The following is a 23526-nucleotide window of genomic DNA, read 5'->3' as shown; positions in this document are numbered from 1 at the left end:
TTGAGAAATTTTTTTCCAGAATCATAATCTCCGTATTTTTCCACGTATTTTGAAAAAAAATTTCGGCCAAAAAAATTTTACAAAAACTTTTGGAAATTTTTTTCAGAATCTCCATATTTTTCCGCATATTTCGAAAAACAATTTCTGAAAAAAATTAGGGGGGTGGGGTGGAGGCGTAATTTCAAAATACCGATTTTTGCCAATTTTTTTGCAGATTCGTATTCTCCGTATCCGAAAACGGGGTTTGAGTAGAAATAATAAATAAATAAATAAAGGGGGTGTTTTTTGTGGGGTGGTGCAAAAGGAAGTCTTGCCGAATAAGTATTAGACTTAAAAACAAGTACTAGAGTCGATTTATTCTCTTAAACCCTTCATGACTGTAGTCTAATCACTGAAACAAGTAAAAGAGATAAATATTTTTATTTTGTCACAAGTCAGTTTTCAGACGAAATCTTGTTTTAGACATAACGGCTTCTTCATTTTGCTCTATGTGATCGTTTGGTCAGATGAAAATAGCAGCCAAATTTTCCCGTATATCATACGTTACCTTCTTTAAAAAGGTGCTATTTAATATACTACATTGGATAATGTAGTGTAAGATGTATAAAGTCTGAAAATAAAAAATGATGTGATGTTCATCGTTGCAATGATTTTGATCGTAGAAATGCCTGATAAATTAGGGCTGACGTAAGGATAAATATTCCTGATTTGAAAACAGCCAGCTCAGGAGCTGCTGTTGCTATTGTTGTTATAAATGGAGGACTTTTCTTATTTTCCTGGACATACGCTTGCTGCATTATGTAGTTATATGTTTAAAAAGAAAAAAGGAAGAAAAAAACTACCGTTGCCTATGCTAATAAACATATTTAAAATGTCCCGCGCGAGCATCCGTAGTAAAGATATCGTTCCCTAGCAACTAGTTGCCATAACACCCAAACTGAACGCTGACGACGGAATTAAAATCGATAATTTGAGTGAAAACAAACAAAAATATAGTTAATATAAACAAATATCGAAATATTTTAGTTAGATTTTATTGAAAAATATACTTGTATTTTAATAGCAGTTGTTGTTGTAGAAGAAGAAGAAGAAGAAGAAGTAGAAGAAGAAGAAGAAGAAGAAGAAGAAGAAGTGGTAAAAAAAAAATCAAATTGTTATTGTTGTAAGTGGTGTTGTTTAGTCTCATGTCAATCTTGTTTGAACAGACACATGGTCAAAGTTCTTCCAATATATCTGTTTAGATATGGTTGGATGTAATTTGTAGATTTGGCTGTTATTTCCTAGCAGGTCGAGGGATCACGTAGAGGATTCTGTTATAATTTCTGAACTGTGAATGTGTGATTCTGCTTTGTTGTTTGCCGGCGTGTTGCTGTTCTGTTATTGATGATGAGGAAGTCACTGATAATAATGATGATACTATTGGTGGTGGTAGCGGAAGTAATTGTAGTAGTAGTCGTAGTAGAGCGAGAGATAATGATAGTAATGTTACAATTGCAGATATCAAAGTTCTCAGTCATCCCTGATCCAGAAGAACTAGAATTAAAATCGTCCGTCTTTATTTTATTGTATTGTTTATATTTTTGTTTTAGACATAATGCACAACGGACTAGATTATCTTATGTATCCTTCCTTTTTAAAGAACGTAGAATGTGATTTAACACTAATCCGCTGGATAATTCTCTCTCTTTACGAATATTTATGAACTTCGGTCCAACTTGGACATCACTCATTACCTCTTACTTTACACACATTATATTCCCCTCGAGAAACAAATACCTTGTTTCTTAGCAATAGAATTTAGTAAAATAACTTAGTTATCATTAAGGTAGTGTTAGGAACAGAAATTGTGACTAAGGTTTGGTGAAAGATTTTAATTCAAAACTTATGAAAACGATACATTTGTACTACAGAGCCAGAGGTGGTTTCAGGTAGGTTGGTATCAAAAGGGTTAAATTAATCATTTGGTAATACATCTTAATCAATAATCAACTACCAGATAATGCCCAATCATATAATTTATTAAACCACTACATATGAACATAATAATATAGAATAACATAATAATAAACCACTACATATGAACATAATAATATAGAACAAAACAATGTACATCAATGAGTAATAAGATACAATATTCAAGGTTACAGTTGGTCACAACAATATATTAGAATATTACAATATAGAAACATACCCATATCTATATTCAAATGCAGATATACAAAGTCAAGAATTCCTTATATTAAGTTACATTAATATTACTATTACCATAGACACTATTGCTACTAATATCATTATTATTATTATTAATAGCATTAATACCAGCAAAACAAAACAATATGTATGTAAAAATATGTACAAAGCATGCATAAATATAAACATAAAGATGCGGGGCTTAGTGGTTAGTGATTGTGGGTTCGATGAGGTGTAAGACTCCATTTCACATTGCTCCCATGCATGCAGCTAAAAATAAAGTTCCAGTCTAGTACTGATGTAGTCCTCTCTCTTACTGTCACATCCTGGGTCAAGAGCAACAGGACCGTGATAGTGTTTGCTCGAGACAATTTGCACATTTTAAACAATTATTGAAAGTGTGGCACATGTTATGAAGTTATACTCGTTTATGAATGATAGCTATCTTTGCTGTTCAAACTCTATATTCAAACTTCATTCTGAACTTTGGTATCTGCACATGTAGAATACTTTCTGTCCATTACTTACCTCTCTCACCTGAATACCAACAACAAGGGCTTGTGATCAAAGTTCCCTTCCTCACTCCTCTGTGTTTGTCTGACACCTCCATTGTTCACTGGACTTTCCTGACTAGCAACAACTGTTTGATTCTCCCTCTGCACTTATCAGATTGTCTAACAACTTCCTTGTTACTCTCCACTATACACAAATGTATGGCAAGTGCAAAAACAATTCTAGCCATTTCACATGAACAAGGCTACAAACCCTGAAACAATGCACATCAGAACTTCCTTTTTGCTGCTTTGCATGAATAACTTGCATCATGATAGTCTATTTGCAGAGACCAGTGGTAGTCATCCATCATGTTTATGTTCCACTTGCCTTGATACCTAGTCTCCATGGTTTCAATGTCTTGGTGGAATCTTTCTCACTTATGGCACTATGATTTTTAGGGAAGTAGTGCACATTACTGTGCAGGAAATGCACTTTTAGGCTCATGTTGCAGCCCAGTGCTCAAAAATTGATTAGGAGGGTCTGCACAAGTTCATAATTTGATGACTTCCTGTTTCTAAGGAAATCAGATACAACTGCAGCAAATGCATTCCATGTTTCTTTTTCAATGCTATACATGGTCTCCAAAAACTGCTTGTTCTGCAACAGCCACCTAATCTGTGGCCCATCAAACACACCAGCCTTAGTTTTCTCACAAGACAAAACTGGAAACTTTCTGCTTAAGTATTTGAATCAGTCACTGTCTCAGTGTTTCAGCACATTCTAAACATTATACAGGGTGCCCAGGTTTTGTCTTGATGACCCAGTCACACACCAAAGTAAGTGAAGTAAGCTTTCTTCACAAAATCTGTGATTTTGTTTTGCTGCCTAGATTAAGTGTAACATCCACAAATAAAGCAGAGGACATCAGGGCTGTTTTTGCATTTTCTTCTCACACAACTGGCCATATTTCTGATATACAAAACATATTCAAGCCATCTGTAACCTGGGAAAAGTATTTACAAAATTGTCAACAGTTATAAAGTAAGCAAATGCAAGTTTGTGATGGCAAAGTTCCACAAAGAGCATGCATACTATGAAGTTTTTTTTTTACAGTTTTTTGATGATGTTTGACAAAAAGTGATCTTGACTCGTGTGATCTTGTAATTAAAACACTAAAAGCACATTCAAAAAACCAATTTGTGTAAGAAATGGTTTAAAGGTTCAACTAAATATGTCTTACCTGGTTTGCAATGATAGACTAAATCAAGCACAGCCTGGGCATATCTACAGACAAATTCCACAAATATGAAATATGTATGATGTCAAAGACCACAAAAATGTGTTGTTTGTTAACATCTAATTGTATAAAGGACATTGCTGTCATCATCGTGATATTTAAAACTGGTTAGGTTGAAAATAGTGTAAGTTGCTCAAGTTTGATACTTTTCATTTACTGAAGATACTTAAATCATGACTTTTGTTTTCCCTTTTGTAGTTGCACTTATTTTAAATGATATTTAAAAATTGTTTTCAAAGTTATGTCAAACTCCATACATAGACAATACCAGAAATGTCACAAAATGGACGTTTGAATTTGTGAAAGATTTTGACATGATAAAGCAAAATCGATTTCATTTTTGAAAACTGTACCCCCAAATTACTAGGGAAGCATGTCACCAACACCAAAAACCATGTTTCCCAGTGAATCTTTTGTTATATCTGCTGTAGTCTCCATCCTGTACATTAATGATACTTTTACTGTCACCTTTAATAATACATATGATATTCTTCACACTTGCCTAACTTTTTGCACACATATATCATTTACATCCAATCATAACACCCCTCATCAAACCTGCGTGCACTACTTCCCTGAACAGAGACTTCCAAAACCTTCTCCAATGGAGACATAATCTTTTCTTCACTAAACAAAGTTACAATTACTATAGATATCAAGGAAACAGTTTTGTATGTAACCCTCATTAATCTAGGAAAACATACTATTATAATTCTCAAAGTTATACTAACTGGGGTTATACTAACTGATTATCTTTCCTGATAATATCATGTTCATAATAGAAAAATTTGCGTCCCAAGGATTAATCTTCTGCTTAAGCAGTTGTTGACTCTACAAATCTTAAAGTGAGACCCACAGTGAAATGTTGCCCCTACATCCCAGATGGTACTGCTGCTGCTACAACATACAAATACCCAAGACTGTATTCAAAAGAAAACCCTTTGGCTAATTTGGCATAGATTCATTCACCAATGCATTTTAGCAGTATGGTTCACTTGATGAGAAGCCATATTTCATGTGGACCACTTCTTGAAAAAGTTGCCCATGTCTGTTCTAGAATTACCTTCTCACCTATGTTTTTCTTGCAGTCATCAACTATTGAGGCTTAAACAAAAAATAAGGTCAAGTAACTACATAAATATTTCCTTGTTGTCTTGTGTCTGTTGCAATTGTTGGTGTTAAGGAACTGATATTGATAATGAAAAGGATGTTAATAATATTGTTGTTGCTGTGGTTTTGCTTTTGTTATCCTCGTTGAGGATGACTGACAATGATGAAGGGAATGATATAAGCAACAATAACAGTAATGACAAGGATGAGGATGTTATTGTGTTTGTTGCAAATGTTTTAATTTCTTAATTTTACAGGCTTATGTGGATTTGACAATATTATCATCATCTACTAACTTTTTGCAAGCACCTTGGCCAAAATATTTAACTATATGTTCAGCAGAATTTTAGGCCTGAAATTGCCTTTCTCAAAACTTGGGCTCACATAACTGTTTTTTTCCCAGTCTGCTGCCAGTTCCAATAGACATCTGCCAAGAGAGGAGTGAACTGGATTTTAAAATGGTATATTTTATTGATGGAATGTAATGTGAAGATATCAAATCCATGTAGTAAACCATTTAGAAGGGGAAAAAGTTAATTTGCATTTGTAAGTGTATTTGTATAACTGAATGGGAAACATGATGTGGCTGTGAAGTTGATGAAACACCTTTTTATTTGGTGTATTTTCTCACAAGTGCAGGAAGTGAAGTATTAATTTGTATGAAAACTTACATCTTCCAGATGATCCAGCCCTGAACTGAAAGCCTATATCCAGTTATGAATACGAAAAACATAGGAGTAAGTTACATGCAACAATCATTCTATAACACACAATGTTGGTGTCTTGCACTATCATTACTTCCATCCTTGTTATCATGATAGTAACACACACATTAAGTATACATATACAAACATATATACATAATTTATCCCAACTTAAAACATGGATGTCCTGTTAGAACAAACTATACTGTAGCAAATACCATGAGAGAAACTCTCATATTGGTTTTTGGTGCAAAATGCATTTTTGTTTATGCATTTTGTACCAAAAGCCAATACAAGAGTTTCTCTCATGGTATCTACTGCAGCATAGTTTGTTCTAACAGAACATCCATGCTTAAGTGAGGATAAATAGTACCGCTTCATATTATTACCACTTCTATTGCTACAATATCATCATTGTCATTATCATCATCATCATCAACAATAACATTTAATGTCCATTTTCCATGCTGGCATGGATTGGATAGTTTGACAGGAATTGGCAAGACCAGGGGCTGGAACAGGCTACATAGTCTGTTTTGGTTTGTTTTCTTTAGCTGGATGCCCTATCTAATGCCAACCACCCACAGAGTGTAGTGGGTGTTTTTTACATTGTACCAGTGCTTGTTACATGGCACCTTGGTTTTAGGATCTTGATTATGTTGTGGTGGGCAGGTCTTTTCAAGTACAGCAGTGCATCACATATTTTGGTCTTCTGTCATCTCCTTCATAAGGTTCAGCATTTTGTATATAATATATGTGTGTGTGGGGGGGTGTTTTTGTGTAACCACATGTGAATCATTGGCGTTTTTTTTTCTTCCTTTTCTCTTGGACTTTTCTCTGTCTCCTGTATCTGAAGAAGAGCTTTGCTTGAAATGTAAAACCACCTTTCTTTCCTTCCCTGAGTGCTGGCTAATACTTTACATGTACTATGTCCTTGCATTGTTGTTTTTTTCTTGTGTCTGTTCTTTGTTTTTTTGTTGGATTTACTATATATACATTTTTAAAAATTTAATTAGAGGATATATTAACCTCGTAAAGGGATGGTTACATTCAAGGAAATACTGGTTTGATACCTAGTATTAGTGGGGAAAGAAATTCCCTTATAATAATAACTATATATCAAGCATATAGTTTATATCCAGTTAAATGAAGAAAAGAAAATGGAGAGTAGGAAGTGAATAATTATTTATTATTAACAAATTGGTCATCTTTACTTCTGACAGCTGTTTCAATTAACACTCAATAATTTGATTACAAATTATATCTTTTTCTCTGATGAAATTATGCTCATGCCACATAAATGTAAATTTAATGTACAAACTTGTAATTAAATTATTGAGTATTAATTGAAATGGCTGTAAGAAGTAAAGATGACGAATTTGTTAATAATTGTTTCTACTCTAGGCACAAGGCCTTGAAAATTTTGGGAGAAGGGGGCTAGTCTATTATATCGACCCCAGTGTGTAACTGATACTTATTTCATTGACCCCCGAAAGGATGAAAGGCAAAGCCGACCTCAACAAAATTTGAACTCAGAATGTAGCGGCAGACGAAATACTGCTAAGAATTTTCCCAGCATGCTAACAATTCTTCCAAATCACTGCGTTGACCAGTTTGTCAATAAATAATTATTAATTTCCTACTCTCCATTTTCATTTCTTCATTTAACTGGATATAAACTATATATATATATACATTTATAAATTTGACAACTACTTATGTTGGAGATTGGAGAGACAGCACACAGCATGGGGGAAGTGTATAGGTGACACTGGCAGGAGCTGAAAGAGGGGAAGGGCTCATCAGTGCTCTACCATCATGCTCAAGCAGAACATAGAGGCTCAGTTAATAATATAGAGGTTAAGGTATTATTAGCGCATAGAATTGACATGATACTTAGACAGACCACAAAGGCTACACACATAGCAATAGATAGGCTGAGCCTCAATAAAAAACACAAATGAAACAATAATACCCACCACCACACCATGCAACATGACAACTAAAGACAGAAGGGAGAAAAAAATAAACAAATGCAATCAGTGTAATACACAATGGACAAATATGCACATTCATATGATAAGTGTAAGAAATAGAGATAAATAGGTAAACACCAAAAAAAAAACTGTATGAAGGGCACAGATACAAACAATATAGTAAGTGAACCCATATACACACACAAACACACATACAATAACTTCACAAATGGCTGCAACAACATCAACAATGTGACCAATGACAACAGCAACAACAACTACCACGATGGCAGCAGCATGGGCAACAACACAGAGAGCTATAGGAACTGTACCAAAAGTCAGGGTGAGGGTCAGCAAGAGTGGCATCGTAAGGGGACAGGAGTGAGAGGAGGGTCATAGAGATACTTTAATCTCTATGCTATTAATCAAGCCTCCATGTTCTGCCCAAGCATGTTGGCAGAGCACTGGTGAGCTTTTCCCTTCTTTGAGCTCTTGCCAATGTTCACCTATACGCTCTCCTATGTTGTGTGCAGTCTCTCCAATGTAGGTAGTTGTCATGTTTCTGCACCATCCCTCAGTACATTGTAAGCTATACACTACATTCCTAACTTTACAGTTAGCAGTTAACCTGTGGATTCATCTTTTGACACATAGAACTGGAGGCTACACACATAACAGTAGATAGACCAAGCCTCAGTAGAGAACATGAATGGAACAGCAACACCCACCACCACACCCCACCACATGACTAAAAACAGTAGGGATGAGAAGAGAGGGAGAAAAAATTTTTTAAATAATACACAGAAACATACAGGGTAATACACACACAATAGAAATATTTGCACTTACCTGTGATACCTATGAGAAATAGAAATAGATGAATAAGAAAAAATAAGTAAATAAATAAATATATAAATATGTCACATACCTTTGATAAATATAAGACATAGAAATAGATAAAATAAACAAATAGACTATATATGTGATGCATATGGATGAGGACAGTTGTATAAAAAAAGTGCCCATCACTTAAAGTGGATGGAAGTTGTGGAAGAAGGAGACCCAGGATGACATGAGACGAAGTATTGAAGGCCAATCTGAAAAGGCTAAGCCTTACAAAGGAGATGACAATGGATATTTGACACTTTGCTGTATTCAAGAAGACCCACCTGTCATAGCAGTATTAATATCTCAAACCTACCTTGGTAATGCTTACCTCCATCCTCTCTGCCCTGTCAACCTTCTATCTCCTGTCACATTTCATCCTCCAAAACCCATCACTTCTATCATCTAAGAGCAGAATAAGCACATACTATACCCTGTGGCTTACTCAGATACCTTTACTCTCCAGCAGTTACTTGTCTTTCCCTGCTTACTGTCTCCACCAATCACCTCCTTTCTGTGCCTTCTCTCCCCTCCCTTGTGCTGCTCTCCATCATCAACTCTTCACTTGCCTACTATCTCAACGTCCTCACATATCTGCTGCAATTCCTACTCCTGAGCCTCTCCTATATTTCTCTGCATCATTTGCTGCAGTCATCTCATCCTACCCTCTTACTTAGCCACAACTTCTATATCACTTCACCTATTCTCACCACCCCCAATGTCTCTGAAGGGCATGTCCCAACACATCTCTACCATCATCTCTCTCACTGCCATTCTTTTTATCTTATTCTTCAACTCACTTATCTTTGTTTTCCAACTGAGGTATATATGTATCTATTTACAGTGACACTTATATCTGTCCTCTCAATACCATAAATCTTTCAACTGGCACACAGCCACACACTCTTCACTACTCCCCACTCCCACTAAAGTACATGGTGGCCCTCTTGAAGCTGGTAACATGTAAAAAGCACTGATACTGGTTCCATATAAAAAGCACTGGTGCTGGTTCCACATAAAACGCACTGGTGTTGGTGTCACATAAAAAGCAGTGGTGATGGTGCTATGTATAAAGTGCTGGTGCCATGTAAAAAGCACTTGTGCTGGTGCCACATAAAAAGCACTGGTGCTGGTGCTACATGAAAAGTGTTGGTGATAGCACCTTGTGAAAAGCACTGGTGCTGGTTCCACATAAAAGGCACCCAGTACACATTGTAAAATGGTTTGCATTAGGAGGGGCATCCAGCTATAGAAGCCATGCCAAAACAGACAATGGAATATGGTATGGTTCCTAGCCTTCCACCTCCTGTCAAATTGTCCAACTCATAGCAGAATGGAAAATCGATGTTAAATGATGCCATCACCGTTAACACTACCAATGATGACAATGATGTCTCAGCCATAGTTGCAGGTGGCCAAGTTGATGATGAATCTGCTTACTGGCAGAAGTATCAACAGTTTGTATTCTGTCATAAATATTGTGTTGTGTCAATGGCTAATATACCTATTGGTTCAATCTTCCTAGTAATAGAGACCAACTAATTTTTACTCTCTATACTATTATATTATTCAATTTTTGTTGTTTGTTTTATTTCTTTCAGGTGCAAACAAGAGATCCTTCGGCTCCATGCACACCACTTCTAAACAACTGGAAACGAGAAAATATTGTAAATTGTCGCTTTTGTTTTACTTTTAATTTAATACTAAAACATCTGAGGTTCTATATTATTCTTCAGTTATAAAATGTCTGAGGTGCTATATTGTTCTCTCATCCTTAAATCTGCTTTAGTATCACATTTGTTTTATCATTTAAGAACCATCTGAAGTGTTCTTGTTACTATATTATCTATATCTATCTGACTGTCAATAATTAGTTATATTTCTTTATACTTATATGTATAACACACACACACACACACACACACAAAACATGTTCTTAACTATGCAGGTAATATGAGAACAAACTGTTTTAATTTCCAATTTTTTTCTTATTTCCTAATCCTTGACTTTGAATTTTTAATATTTGATAAGATGGACATACACTTCAAAACCAGTGATATTTTATAAAAGTCACTTAATGTAACAAATACAAAAATACTTATCCACACTGGTATCCTTAAAACGAAAGATCACATGTTTTAAACCTAAAATTGTGGGCTGACTTGCTTACTTAAGGATAGGTTGTCAATGACTGTGATACAACCAAATTTTGAAGTTCTGCTTCTGACCAAACATCTGTGGATACACATATTTAATGAGACAAATGAAACAAAACTGAAAAAAAAGCTTTATCTAATTTCTTGTTAAAAAATATATTCTAGCAACAGAAGCAATACTAATACTGAGAGGTAATTATCCCCAATTAAGCATGAATATTCTGTTAGAACAAACTATACCACAGTAGATACTGTGAGAGAAACTCTCATATTGGGTTTTAGTTCAAAATGCACTCTTGCTTATATTGCTAGTGGGGAGATGAATCTCTGCTATCTCAAGTGCTGAGTCCATCAGATCACTTGATTTCAACCTTCCTTGGTCTCATCAATAATAGACACTTGAGTACTAGAGGTAGTGGTTGTATGACGACATCCATCGTTGGTTGAAATCAAGTGGGTGATCTCAGCATTAGAAATAGTGGGAATTTATCTCCCTGCTAGCAATATAAGCAAGAGTGCATTTTACACCAAAAACCAATAGCAATATAAGCAAGAGTGCATTTTACACCAAAAACCAATATGAGAGTTTCTCTTATGGCATCTATCACAGTATAGTTTGTTCTTACAAAACATCCATGTTTAAGTGGGGATAAATAATACCTCTAATTTCTTGGTACTCAGAAAGATGTTTATGTATTTTGTACTTGTTTTGCAGTTTCCGGCTGCTTTAAAAGAAGTTTATGTAATTTTTCGATATGGATCTGAAAGTAAACAGAGCTTCCGCAATGCCTGGGTTTTACAGCAAAAAATTATTCAGAATTATGGTGGAAAATTTATTGGATTTTCAGATCAAGTGAGATAAAGTGTTTTATTGTTTTGTGTAGTTGTGATCAGGCTGTACTTGCTTAATTTTGTGGTTGTTAAGTTATGTATTGCCTAGTTTGTTCAGTGGTTAAAACATGTGGTAGCTGAAACTGTTAGTAGCTGGATGTATTGTAACTGAGACATGTGGCAGCTAGTACATATTATCTTTTCTATTTTAGGCACAAGGCCTAAAATTTTCAGGAAGGTGGGTAATCAATAGCATCAGATTACCCAAGAACTCAACTGGTATTATTTTATCAACCCTGAAAAGATGAAAGGTAAAAGTCAACCTTGACAGAATTTGAACTCAGAATGTAAGGATGGATGAAGTGCCACTAAGCATTTTGTCCAGTATGCTAGCAATTTTGCCAGCTCACCACCTTTGGCTTGCACATATAATAGCTAGCTTGTATTGTTACTGATAAATGTTGCAGCTGAAACATGGCACAGGGGGATGGAAACATAGATTACCTGAAAACTGATGAATCTGGCAATAAGTTTGTACAGTGGTTTGCTAATGTGATGACTAGTTTGTGTGATAGCAAGTCTTTATAATAATAAGACGAGAATGATTTTATGAGTTATAAGAAACAAAGTGATAAGGTTAGTGTGAATGTCTTACTTAAATGGTTCAGGTAACTAAAGATTGTGACGGCCTGCTTGTTTACTCTACAATATTGTCCTGGAAGTAGAAGTACTAGTTGAAGATAGAAGTGAAGCTGGTGAAAATGATAAATATTGACAGTAACACTGTGGCAACTTGGAAGATTGAGGCTAGTTTCTCTCTTGTTTACTCTGTATGGAATAATAGAGCTACAACACAGGGATTTTTACTTGCCAAGAGAACCTATAAGTGTCTGTTGTTTCTGCTGTGCTTGAATGAGTACAGGGGTCTTAGTAAAGTTACCTGTAATATACTCTGCTAAATATTGACTGTATGGGTCATTTTGTGAAAGGATTGATTTTATTTAACTAAGTCTCCATTTATATTGAAGTTGATTGAGTTGACATGGCTCTGTTTACTAACCAAAATATTAATGGTTCCTATTCTGAGACATGTGGAGAAGCTCAGTTCATTAACATATAAGATAGTGTTTCGTTAACTCACAGAGCTGGATTCAAAGTGCTTGTCAGTGAAAATAGCGCACTACTTCTGTAAACACTCTTTTGATCTCCACATGAAAACAAATTGTTCATTTGCCTCAGTATCTTCTTAGATTATGAGATATTAATTCTTTTTTTTTTTTTTTTTTAATATTAAGGAAGTAAAAGAGTAAAAGAGGATAATTGGTAGAAATGTTAGGTGCTGGATAAAGTGCTTAGAAACATTTGTTTTGACTCTTTATGTTCTGAGTTCAAATATTACTAAGGTTGACTTTGACTTTTATCCTTTCTAGGTTGTTAAAAATAAGTAACTAAAGTTTGTGATGGCTGCTTGTCTACTCTATAATATTAAGTCCTGGAAGTAGTACAACTAGTTGAAGATAGAGGCGAATCTAATGAAAATGATAAATGTTTGCAGTGACTCCATGGCAGCTTGGAAAGTTGGGGCTAGTTTCCTTCCTGTTTACTCTATGTTTGAAACAGTAGAGCTGCAACACATAGGGATTTTGAGCATTGTGGTTAATGTAATTGACTTCTCTTAAAATACTGGCCTTGTACCAAAACTTAGAAAGAATATTAGGAAAGTAAAGTGGCAGAAACACTTTATTGTATCTAGCAGTGATCTTCTATGGTCTGAGTTCAAATCTTTCTTACTTTCAAGTAAGAAATCAATATTATTTTACAAGAAAAAAAATATCATTATCAATTGAATACTATTCACATTCTCCTAATATCTTCTTCTTCTTCTTCTTCTTCTTCTTCTTCTTCTTCTTCTTCTTCTTCTTCTTCTTCTTCTTCTTCTTCTTCTTCTTCTTCTTTCTTCTTCTTCTTCTTCTTCTTCTTCTTCTTCTTCTTCTCTTCTTCTTTCTTCTTCTTCTTCTTCTTCTTCTTCTTCTTCTTCTTCTTCTTCTTCTTCTTCTTCTTCTTCTTCTTCTTCTTCTTCTTCTTCTTCTTCTTCTTCTTCTTCTTCTTCTCTCTTCTTCTTCTTCTTTCTTCTTCTTCTTCTTCTTCTTCTTCTTCTTCTTCTTCTTCTCTTCTTCTTCTTCTTCTTCTTCTTCTTCTTCTTCTTCTTATTCTTCTTCTTCTTCTTCTTCTTCTTCTTCTTCTTCTTCTTCTTCTCTTCTTCTTCTTCTTCTTCTTCTTCTCTTCTTCTTCTCTTCTTCTTCTTCTTCTTCTTCTTCTTCTTCCTTCTTCTTCTTCTTCTCTTCTTCTTCTTCAGATTACGAACTTGGAGAATTCTGAATGGCCAAATAACCACTGTATTGTTATACTCTGCTTCCTAAGCCTTGAGCAAGCAATACGTTGGATTAACAGTGATCGAATATTTAAACAACAGGATATGGAATATGAAGCATATGTTGTCCCTTTACAATATATTCCTGATTTGGGTGAGATATTTTTTGAATTTTGATTCAGTTCTGAATAAATTACATTTCTTTATTTTTGAAGGTGAGTTACCTCTCACCATTGCCGCCTCTCCCTCCCCCTCACCTCATCCCACCCCACCTCATCAATAGTGCATCAATAGTTTACCAAAATGATGGTACCTTTTTTAATTATAATGTTACTTTGTAAATTAAAATCAAAGGATTTTTAATATTCAAATTTTATTCTTAGCTGTAATATTTTAAGTAAAACTTTTCTTGTTCTGTACTTTACTAGATGTATTAACTTGTCCTGAACTTTTCCAAGCGTAATAACCTGTCCTGTACTTTTCCAGGTTTATAATCTTAAGAATATTATTTCTCTTGCTTGCATTTTTCCATGTGATTCATGTTTTTTTTCCAGGCTATACTATTATGTTAATTAATAATGTGTCAGTTAATAATTTAAGATTTTACCTAATTGAAAACTGAATTTGATAAACTTTCAAAGAGCAACAGCTACTGATATTACCCATACACACCAAATTAATGGCAGAGAATTTTACCATCTTGAAGATTGCACCATGGTTCACTAATCAGTTACAAACAACAAGACCCCAAAACCATCAGTTACCAGGCTCACCTTAAGCAACCTAGATTTTGAGTTGGTGATAATAGCAATGACTACTGCTAATCTAGATCTATCAATAATGATTCAATGCAACAGTAATTATGAAAGCATATCAGATATACACAAGTGAAAACTACCTACATTCCCATAATACAAAAATTGAGAATCCCTTTAAATTAATTTCAGTATTAAATAATAAGTTTAGAATATAATCACTTTATAACAACACCTTTTCTGCCTCCAGGTCTGCCTATAGAGACTATTCTTTCCCTAATAAAATTAGATGTGTATATCTGAAGCATATAATACTAGCCTGAACTAGCCTGATTAAATAATTAACAAAAATGAAAAAGGAAAGCAACTAAAAAGGAATTATCAAAAAAAGCAGAAAGCATGTAAGGCTGAAAGTGAAAATTAATGATAAAAGTTAAACTTACTTAAGTGTAATAGCATATTAAAAATAACTTTATTAATTAAATATTAAAAGTAAAAAATAAGTTGTAGAATATAAGCACTTTTGAGCAATACCTTTTCTGAATAGCCTTACTACATGACTTTAGTACTACCCATAGAGACACACCCAGAAGCGTCTATATTCTGTCAAGTGAATTTGGAATTTTAAAGAAAATAAAGATAAAATAAAGTTATTCTTTTATGCTAATTTATTTTCTTGCAATTATTAATAAATTATATGCATTTTTATAAGCAAAAACTTATTGATTTCATAACAACAACAACAATATAATCATTTGCAACATGGCTCACCAAACGATAACAAATTGCAAGACCCCAAAATTTTCAGTGACCAGGTTCACCTTCAGTCTCGTAGATCTTGAGTTGATGAAAATAATAATTGTTGCTAACTGAAATTAAAAATAAACACTTGTGTTATGTAATAAATTTAATTTGACAGTGGTTAGTGACATATGATTTATTAAAGCATATAGATAACTTCATTGTTAATAAATTTAAAATTAAAATTAAAAGTAGTACGAAATATAATGACTTAAAATTGTGCCTTTTCTGAACAGCCCTACTACAGGATTCAGTACTGTATGTGGAGACACAGTCACAAGTAGCTGTATTTTATTGAATAATTTAGGTTGTTTAAAACAAAAATTAGTATGAAGTTATTTATAAAAGCAAGTAATTCCTCCGAACCCCCCTCCCAACACCAACACCACCATTCATTGGAAAGCTGTAGTATTAAGAATCCCAATATGAAAGTAGATTAATTGTCAATGAAATTAAGAATGTGAAAGATTTATGAGTATGTAACGTTGCTACATATTTTGAGGTAAACTTTTTTCTACTGGGCCAAATCTCAATTTTTTTAATGCCAAAATGTAGCTAGTGACCAGTCCTCTTCAAAAATGTTAACAGTTTTCAATTTGGTTAAGAACTGAATTAGCAACAAAGTCTGAAAGATGTTGCATGTGAGTAAATTGCAGCCTTAAGAATATTATTCAACTACTACCGTAATTAAATGATAATGCATATATACAAATATTACATTCATATAGCCACACATGTATGCAGACCTATGATTTATATGAAGATTATATTTTTCTATTTTGTTTCTTTCCCATTTGTGTTCTTTACTAGCTTATACCACATTTATGCTAATGGAAGTTGAAGTACAGTTTCCAGATGAATTAATTACCAAGTTTGAGAAAGAGTATGTCAGGCCTGCGGCAGCCATTATGGATAAATTTGAAGTTGCTCATGGTGTTGTTGCCTCTAATGACATTCATCAGTTTAGACAAACTACCTGGGATATCCAGGGCAAAACTATAGTAATCCACCAGTTCAAGTCAGACAGTCATTTTAATGATTTTTACCGAAGTGGTAAGTAAATTTCTTATCTAGTAGCTGTCATTCTTAGCAATAGTATTGTTGTTTATCATTTAACTTACAACACATTAGCACTCATCTCAATCTTTTGTTACCTTCTTTTTGAGGTCAACCATCTTGATATCTTACCTTGCCTCTTCATCTCATGTCTTTCTTAACTTTTCTCTTCCACTGGTAGTTTCTTATATCATCAGAAAGAGGGTATCAATGGTACTTTTCCCTAGCACAAAACCAAACTACATCTCATCTAACATAATTGTCTCTCTAATTCATTGGTCTATAACTCTTTCTGTAACTTTCATCACCTGGTCCAACAATATGATGCTATGATACCTCTGTGACTACTTCTATCTACAGAGTCTCCTTTTCCCTTGTTACAGTTATATAACATCTTCCTGAACAACCTGATTAACTTAAGCGGTAAGACGTTTGCTTCCCAATCACATGGTTCTGGGTTCAGTTCCACCTTGTGGAACCTTGGGCAAGTGTTTTCTGCTATATATATATATATATATATATATATATATAGAGAGAGAGAGAGAGAGAGAGAGAGAGAGAGAGAGATAAAACTTACTTGGAAAAGGATGTGTGGCGTTCGATCATATAATAATATAAATCTATATATATATATAAAACTGTAGTTGTGTGAGTCTGTCCCCTTCGATTTAGATTCCTAACTACTCCCACATTTTGCAGTGCAGTTTAACCAAATTCGGGTATCTTATAGTCGTGATTCATATCGAGCCCGTCTGAGTATTAGCGCGCGTCTACGATGAGTCTACGATTTTAAAAATAATTTAACATAATTTTTTATTCCATTTTAATGCATAATTTTTCGTGTGTCGATGGCGGCGGAGTTGGCGTCCATGGTCACACTGCACCTGTTTGCTTCTCCCCCTTCTTCCCTCCCTCGTGAAGCTGTGGGGAAGGGAGTGTAAGGAAATCAACGTCGTAAAGCGTTGTCAAGGAGACCAGCGTTCTTTTAGAACGACTTCATGGCTTGAAGACACCAAAACAGAAATGGCTAAGAAAGCCCGAATTGGCATCTATAAGGGAAGTAACTCTCTAAAAATGCTTATATAGTTATTTCCTTTACAAACCCGAGCAACGCCGGGCAATACTGCTACTAATATATAAATATATGCATATATACATACATATAGGACAAGATATTGTGATAGCCTGGGCTTCAGAGGCCCACGGCTCTTCAATGTCCTCCCGAAGAACCTGAGGGACCTGCATGGTGTAGATGCGGATGTCTTTAAAGTAGGACTGGATCTCTTCCTGTCAGGTGTCCCGGATGAACCAACTTCACGGCAGGAGGTGCAGATGAGGGCAGCTGCATCGAACTCTCTCATGCATCAGATGGCGTTTGCTAAAAAGCATCCGTGAGGTAAACCCGTGTAGCAAACCAAATGGCGGTGCCCCAGCATGGCCACAGCTCATTAGCTGAAACTGGAAAAATCAAAATCAAATCAAAATCAAAATCATATATGTATATATACATGCATATATGGGTACAGGACATCAAAAAAACGTTGAACACAAGAAGAAACGAAAACATAAAAACAAAAACATGGAAACAAACTTTTTTCAAACAACGAAAACAGAGTACAAGACATACAACACAAGGAATATTCCCCTTCTTCAGTTGTCCCTGTTTCATCTACTCTGCGTTTCGAAGGTAAGGACAAGACGCGACTTCATTGAAACAGTCCTTCCCGCAAAGCAAATTAAATAAAATTTGGGATTTTTTGCGGAGAGGTAAAAGTGGTAACAAGAACAGGACAGTAAGAACAAAACAAGTCAGTAAAAACAATATAAGTAAAAACAGTAAAAGACAGAACAAAGAGAATAACACAGTAAAAACAAATGATGAGGGCTGTTAAGCTAAGACGATGGAAAAATTATTTTGAAAGCGTTAAGGAGACAGCTTGAGAGGGACAGGATAAGCCGTCTTGACTTGGTGAAGATAGCAGTTGGAAAGATGGCTTCCCTCTGGTCATGTCGCTGCTCTCATTTGCGCCTCCTGCTGCAAGGTAGGTTTATCTGGGACTCTCAACAAGAAGAGATCCCAGTTTTGTTTTGAAAACACCTACATCCACCTTGTGTAGGTCCCTTAGGCTCTTTGGGAGAATATTAAAAAGATGTGGGCCCCTGAAACCTAGGCTTTTGCAGTAACTGGTCCTGAAGCATGACAGCATTGTTGGGATATTTCGCACTGTGCAATGGCAACCTGTTCTGGAATTTGTGTAGCTTTCCAAGTAAGTTTGTTTTAATCTTTTTGATGCGACTCTACTCTATACTGTTTTCTCTTGCATTCTTTCTCTAATTCCCTTTTTTCTCCCCTTCATTGTTTTCTATCTGTCTCTCTCTCCATCTCCCTCTCTTTCTCCTGTTCAATCTCTTGTTGTTCACGTGTGACCGTCGTCCATCTTTCTTTTCCTCACGTGATCATCTTTCCTTTCTTTCAGGACTGTTCTAAGGACTAGACATATCCTATCTCACTTTTCTATCTTTTCTCTTGTCAAATAAAATATTTCTCCAGCATTCAGTATTTTATCCTCATTCTAGTCTAACAACCCTCCATGTTTGTTTTTGTTTGGTTTCCTTGTATGTCTTCACTGTCCTGTTTTTATTCCCAACTTTGAACACTAAATTCTTTTACACACATTTAGCCTCTTTGTGATGGTAATGGGGTGATAGTAATATTATGAGCTGTAGTTGTGATAGAGGTGGAGGCAGCAGTGATGATGGTGGTGGTGATGGTGGTGGTCAGGGATGAGAGTGAGAGCAAGCGATGTGAAAGATGGTGGTGGAGGGGAAGGTTGCGAAGTCAAAGGTACTGATGGTGGTGGTGTTAGAAGTCTGAAAGGTGTGTGTATGGCAAATGTGGTGACGATGGTGGATGGTGTTGTTGTTTATCATGCAGCTTTGCAATACATTCCAAATTGACAATTATATCATTGTTTTGATGAAAATTGTTCACTGCTTGCAAAATATTGTTCAAGTTTAATAAAATTTAATATGTACTCAATGCATGAAATGTCATTGTTGGGCCCAAGGCCTAATGAAGAGCCCTCCACAGGAGACATATATATATATACATATATGCATATATATCTATACATATATATACACACACACATATATATATATATACACATACATGTATACATACGTACATACATACATTCATACATACATACATACATATATATATATGTATACACACACACACACACACAAATATATATACATATATATATATATATATATATATATATATATATATATATATATATGTATTTGTATGTATGTATACACACATACACACATATGTTTGTATGTGTATGAATATATACTCTATTTTTCTTAATTTTCTTTTTCAGATGAATACCAAAACTTAATTGATGTCAGAAAAAGCTTGTACCATTCAAATGTGATTATGTTCACCCTTATCAATGACCCTCCTTTGTTTACTAAGGGTTAGGTTTTACTAATGTGATGCTTCAAGTTGTTCATTAGTTGCTTCCATGCTGCTTGAGTTTCTGAGAATTCTTCCTCGATGTTCCAATTGAAAAACTGTTGCTCCTGTCTGTTTATTTGCGACTTAGAGCTAGAACTGTAAAAAGTCAGCTAAAATAAAATTTGAATGAAAGATTTTAAAAGTTTACTTTGTACTGTTCTATTCTTCCTTATTGCTATTATTGTTTATATACTGATGTGTTGTTGCTGTTTCTTTTTAATTTAGCATTATATATATATAATGAGGGAGATAAATTGAATGTTAATTTAATTAATATCAATTTAAAACCAGTAACCTAGCATATATAAAATATCTGAAAAATCAGAAAAAATTTCAATACATGTGTATATTTAGGGATAAACCACTAGGTGGATAACCAATACGCTAGAAGATCACATACAATCTAACTACAAAGAAAGAATGTTCTCCAGAGAAAATTCAGCGAACACCAGAACATAAGCGGGCAAGACAGATGAAAATTAAATAAAAATCAAGAATTAATCATATACCGGTTTCGTCTATTACTGAATAAATTATGTAATCTTTCGTCTGCAGACTCGTCAGTATGATCGTTCCAATTCAATATAATTTGCAAAACCAAACACTCGTTGTCCATATAAAACTAGACATGTGCTTAGTTCTACCATTTACATTGGGGTTATTTTCAAATGTCTAAGTTCTGGCATGCTAAATTCCGGAAACAGTTCTGCAGTAGATAATTTACTGTAGTTAATGTTGCCGATTAGAGAACATAATTATTTTAAAATTGAAATAATGAGGGAGATAAATTGAATATTAATTTAATTAATATCAACTTAAAACCAGTAGCCTAGCATATATAAAATATCTGAAAAATGAGATTTTTTATATTTTGCTGGTCACGAAAGAGTCAGTCCAACTGAGATCATCTCTCTCTCTCTCTCTCACTAATAGGCAGCACAGCCAGGAGCAATAGCATCAGCCAAATCGAAAGGGACTTTGTAATCCTTGCCCTTTCTTTTTCTCTGTTAGCAGAATGCGCAGCTTACACCCTTCCAACTACTAGTGAGCCACTAACACATCATTACTATTCTCAGTTACTATTATGTATATTTTATTAATCACTGCTGGCAAATAAATTTGTGAATATTATTCCTTCCTTCTTCGATGTTGTTATTATGCTGTTTCATCCTGCTACTGACCATCTACATATAGTGACCCTTAACTACATTTAGTAACTCCAATGTACACACACATGTGTCCGTTACAGGCTCATGTCCAATTAGTTCTTACTTTTTGCATCTCTGCCACAACTACAATGGCCTCTTCTTCTGAACTAGTAAGATTCCTTCTAAATTTGCTACATGGTATCTCATTTCCAAGAAAGGCAATCCTTCAGATCTCACCAACTGTCACTTGTCATACTTCCAAAATCATAAAAGTAATGGAGATAGCCATTAATAACACTTTCTCCAAAAGTTCCTCCTTAATGACCACTAACTTGAAACAACTAGGTAGGTCACTGAAACTATTTTCTCAGCTATGTCCCCTACAAAGCCTAATTTCATAGCTCCAATTTTTCAAGTGGCTCATATGTAGCCATGCTACAGAAACTGAGATAAAACAAAAGTCCTTCAACCCCACTACAAAGTAAATGGCTTTTACCTAGCTTTGCAACTCTTGCAAGACAAGATTATCATCCAAAATGTGAAGTGTGCCTTCTTTGACTGCACAGCCAATTTTTTTAGTAGCTTCTGATACTTTCTAACAATGCACACCTGAGATAGCCTCCATTTCAAAAAGCACTTCAAGCTCTCTATTTTCCTTTCTGTCTCTGCAGGGGTATACCCCAATCTTTGGAAACATGCTAGTTTGTTACAATCCCAAAATGGTCAAGTCCTCTGACCTTACTGTTTCCTAGCACACACTTTCTCAAAGTTGATGCAAACAATTATCTTCTCCAACACCTTGAAATCTTCTTCCTCCTTAATGATCTCAAGTACTGCTTTCATAAATCTAAGTCTATTAGAGACCAACTGTCTTATGCTACTCACAAGTAGGCCTTTGTACTCAAGAAATTTGGTGAAAACACTGTCATTGGTCTTTTACACCAGCAAAGTTTTCAGCTAAGTCTTGCAGTTTCTTACTAAAACTACCCATCTTGAGACTCTTTTCATTTCTCTTAGATTGATTGTTCCCATCAGCTTGAATTATTATGGTGTAGAATGACCGTGCAAAAGGAGAGGCGACGAATGAATGACTCTTTTAATATACTGCACAGTCACTTACAATAAAAGCAAAAATGAATAAATGAGTTTGAGTGCCAGAAGGAAAAGAAAGATGACACAACCGTAGAATGTTAAGAGAAAGGTTTTATTTAGATGTTAGCAGAGTGTGTGTCTGTGTGTGCGTCATAAGTACATATATAATAATAATAATAGACAATAGAGAGGCCGTCATGCATACATAATGTGTATGTGTTTACAAACAAGGGTGTATGTGTTTGAGATAAAATACAGAGCATAGAAAGAGTCTATAACAGGACACTAGAAGTAATTCAGACACAATGAAGATAAATACTTGTTCATAGTTGAGTTCTGTAACAAGAAGTTGAGGCGAAAATAGCAGAACCTGTGCGATACATGTTGTACGGAAAAGTGGTGGCTACCATGCTGCTGCCAGATTACTTGGTACAGAAAAATCTCGCAGGTAGTTCTTGCTGTTATCTATGGTGAAGTATTCACAAACAGCGTGAAGTTAGACCAGAGCGAAGTTGCTGTGTATGTAGAGATGTTGTTGGCATCGATAAGATGAAGGTGACAGCGGTGGAGGTCCAGAATGCTGCGAGACGAAGTGTTAATGCTACCGTTGGTGTTGTTGCTGGAACTGGCTGAGTGCTCTGTAGTCAGTGGCGAGACCTCAGAAGGTCTAGAACCAAAGACGAAATACGGTTTGTTGATCTAACTTTTATAGTAACTAGGAGGCTCCAACGGAGAATTTAGAAGACTGTGTCACGGGACCTTATCAGAAGGTTGCAATTGATTGGGTTGCACTTTGGCGCGTAATAGAGCAAGAGACAAATTGCGCCAATACCAACCAATCAGAGTAGTAGACATAACAGGGTCCAAACGGCCGAAGGTTAGCTGTTATCTGCTATGTCCGTATTTATGTTATATATAACAGAGAGAGAGAGAGAGAATTTCACTGAGCGTATGCTACAATGGTATATACTGATGGAATTTTCTCAGATCTACACTATCAAATTTGGTTCAATTTTGCTCCCCACATTCTTCTTCCCATACATCAACAATTCACAGGTCATCTCTGGAGATAATACCACTTTTATTCTTCCATATCCAAGTGTCATCTGTATGCAACCTTATACCAA

The 23526-nt window shown here is 35.1% G+C and overlaps 1 protein-coding gene and 1 long non-coding RNA gene across 6 annotated transcripts; one reads left to right on the top strand and one right to left on the bottom strand.

The window, feature by feature from the left end:
- The first annotated feature begins 900 nt into the window (after nucleotides 1-900).
- Nucleotides 901-20311, top strand: LOC115215607. 5 transcript variants are annotated; one of them, XM_029784841.2, is made up of 7 exons: nucleotides 901-1134; nucleotides 5773-5829; nucleotides 10259-10324; nucleotides 11529-11666; nucleotides 14001-14169; nucleotides 16382-16624; nucleotides 20023-20311. In XM_029784841.2, the coding sequence occupies exons 2-7, from the start codon at nucleotides 5809-5811 to the stop codon at nucleotides 20121-20123; spliced, it is 738 nt and encodes a 245-aa protein (XP_029640701.1). In that variant the 5' UTR covers nucleotides 901-1134; nucleotides 5773-5808; the 3' UTR covers nucleotides 20124-20311. The 5 variants fall into 5 exon arrangements, with proteins under 5 accessions (XP_029640701.1, XP_029640693.1, XP_036357240.1 ...); XM_029784833.2 differs by lacking the exon at nucleotides 901-1134 and adding an exon at nucleotides 1144-1162; XM_036501347.1 differs by lacking the exon at nucleotides 901-1134 and adding an exon at nucleotides 2623-3521.
- On the bottom strand, nucleotides 2878-16262 carry LOC118762582. The gene is made up of 3 exons (XR_004998342.1): nucleotides 16056-16262; nucleotides 4595-4599; nucleotides 2878-2889 (listed from the first exon to the last, which is right to left on the bottom strand). It is a non-coding gene; the product is annotated as an uncharacterized LOC118762582 (long non-coding RNA).
- Nucleotides 20312-23526: the final 3215 nt, after the last annotated feature.

The sequence above is a fragment of the Octopus sinensis genome, linkage group LG1 (genome assembly GCF_006345805.1).
Source record: "Octopus sinensis linkage group LG1, ASM634580v1, whole genome shotgun sequence".
NCBI classification, from domain to species: Eukaryota; Metazoa; Mollusca; class Cephalopoda; order Octopoda; family Octopodidae; genus Octopus; species Octopus sinensis.
This window is presented reverse-complemented; position numbering and strand designations above follow the sequence as displayed.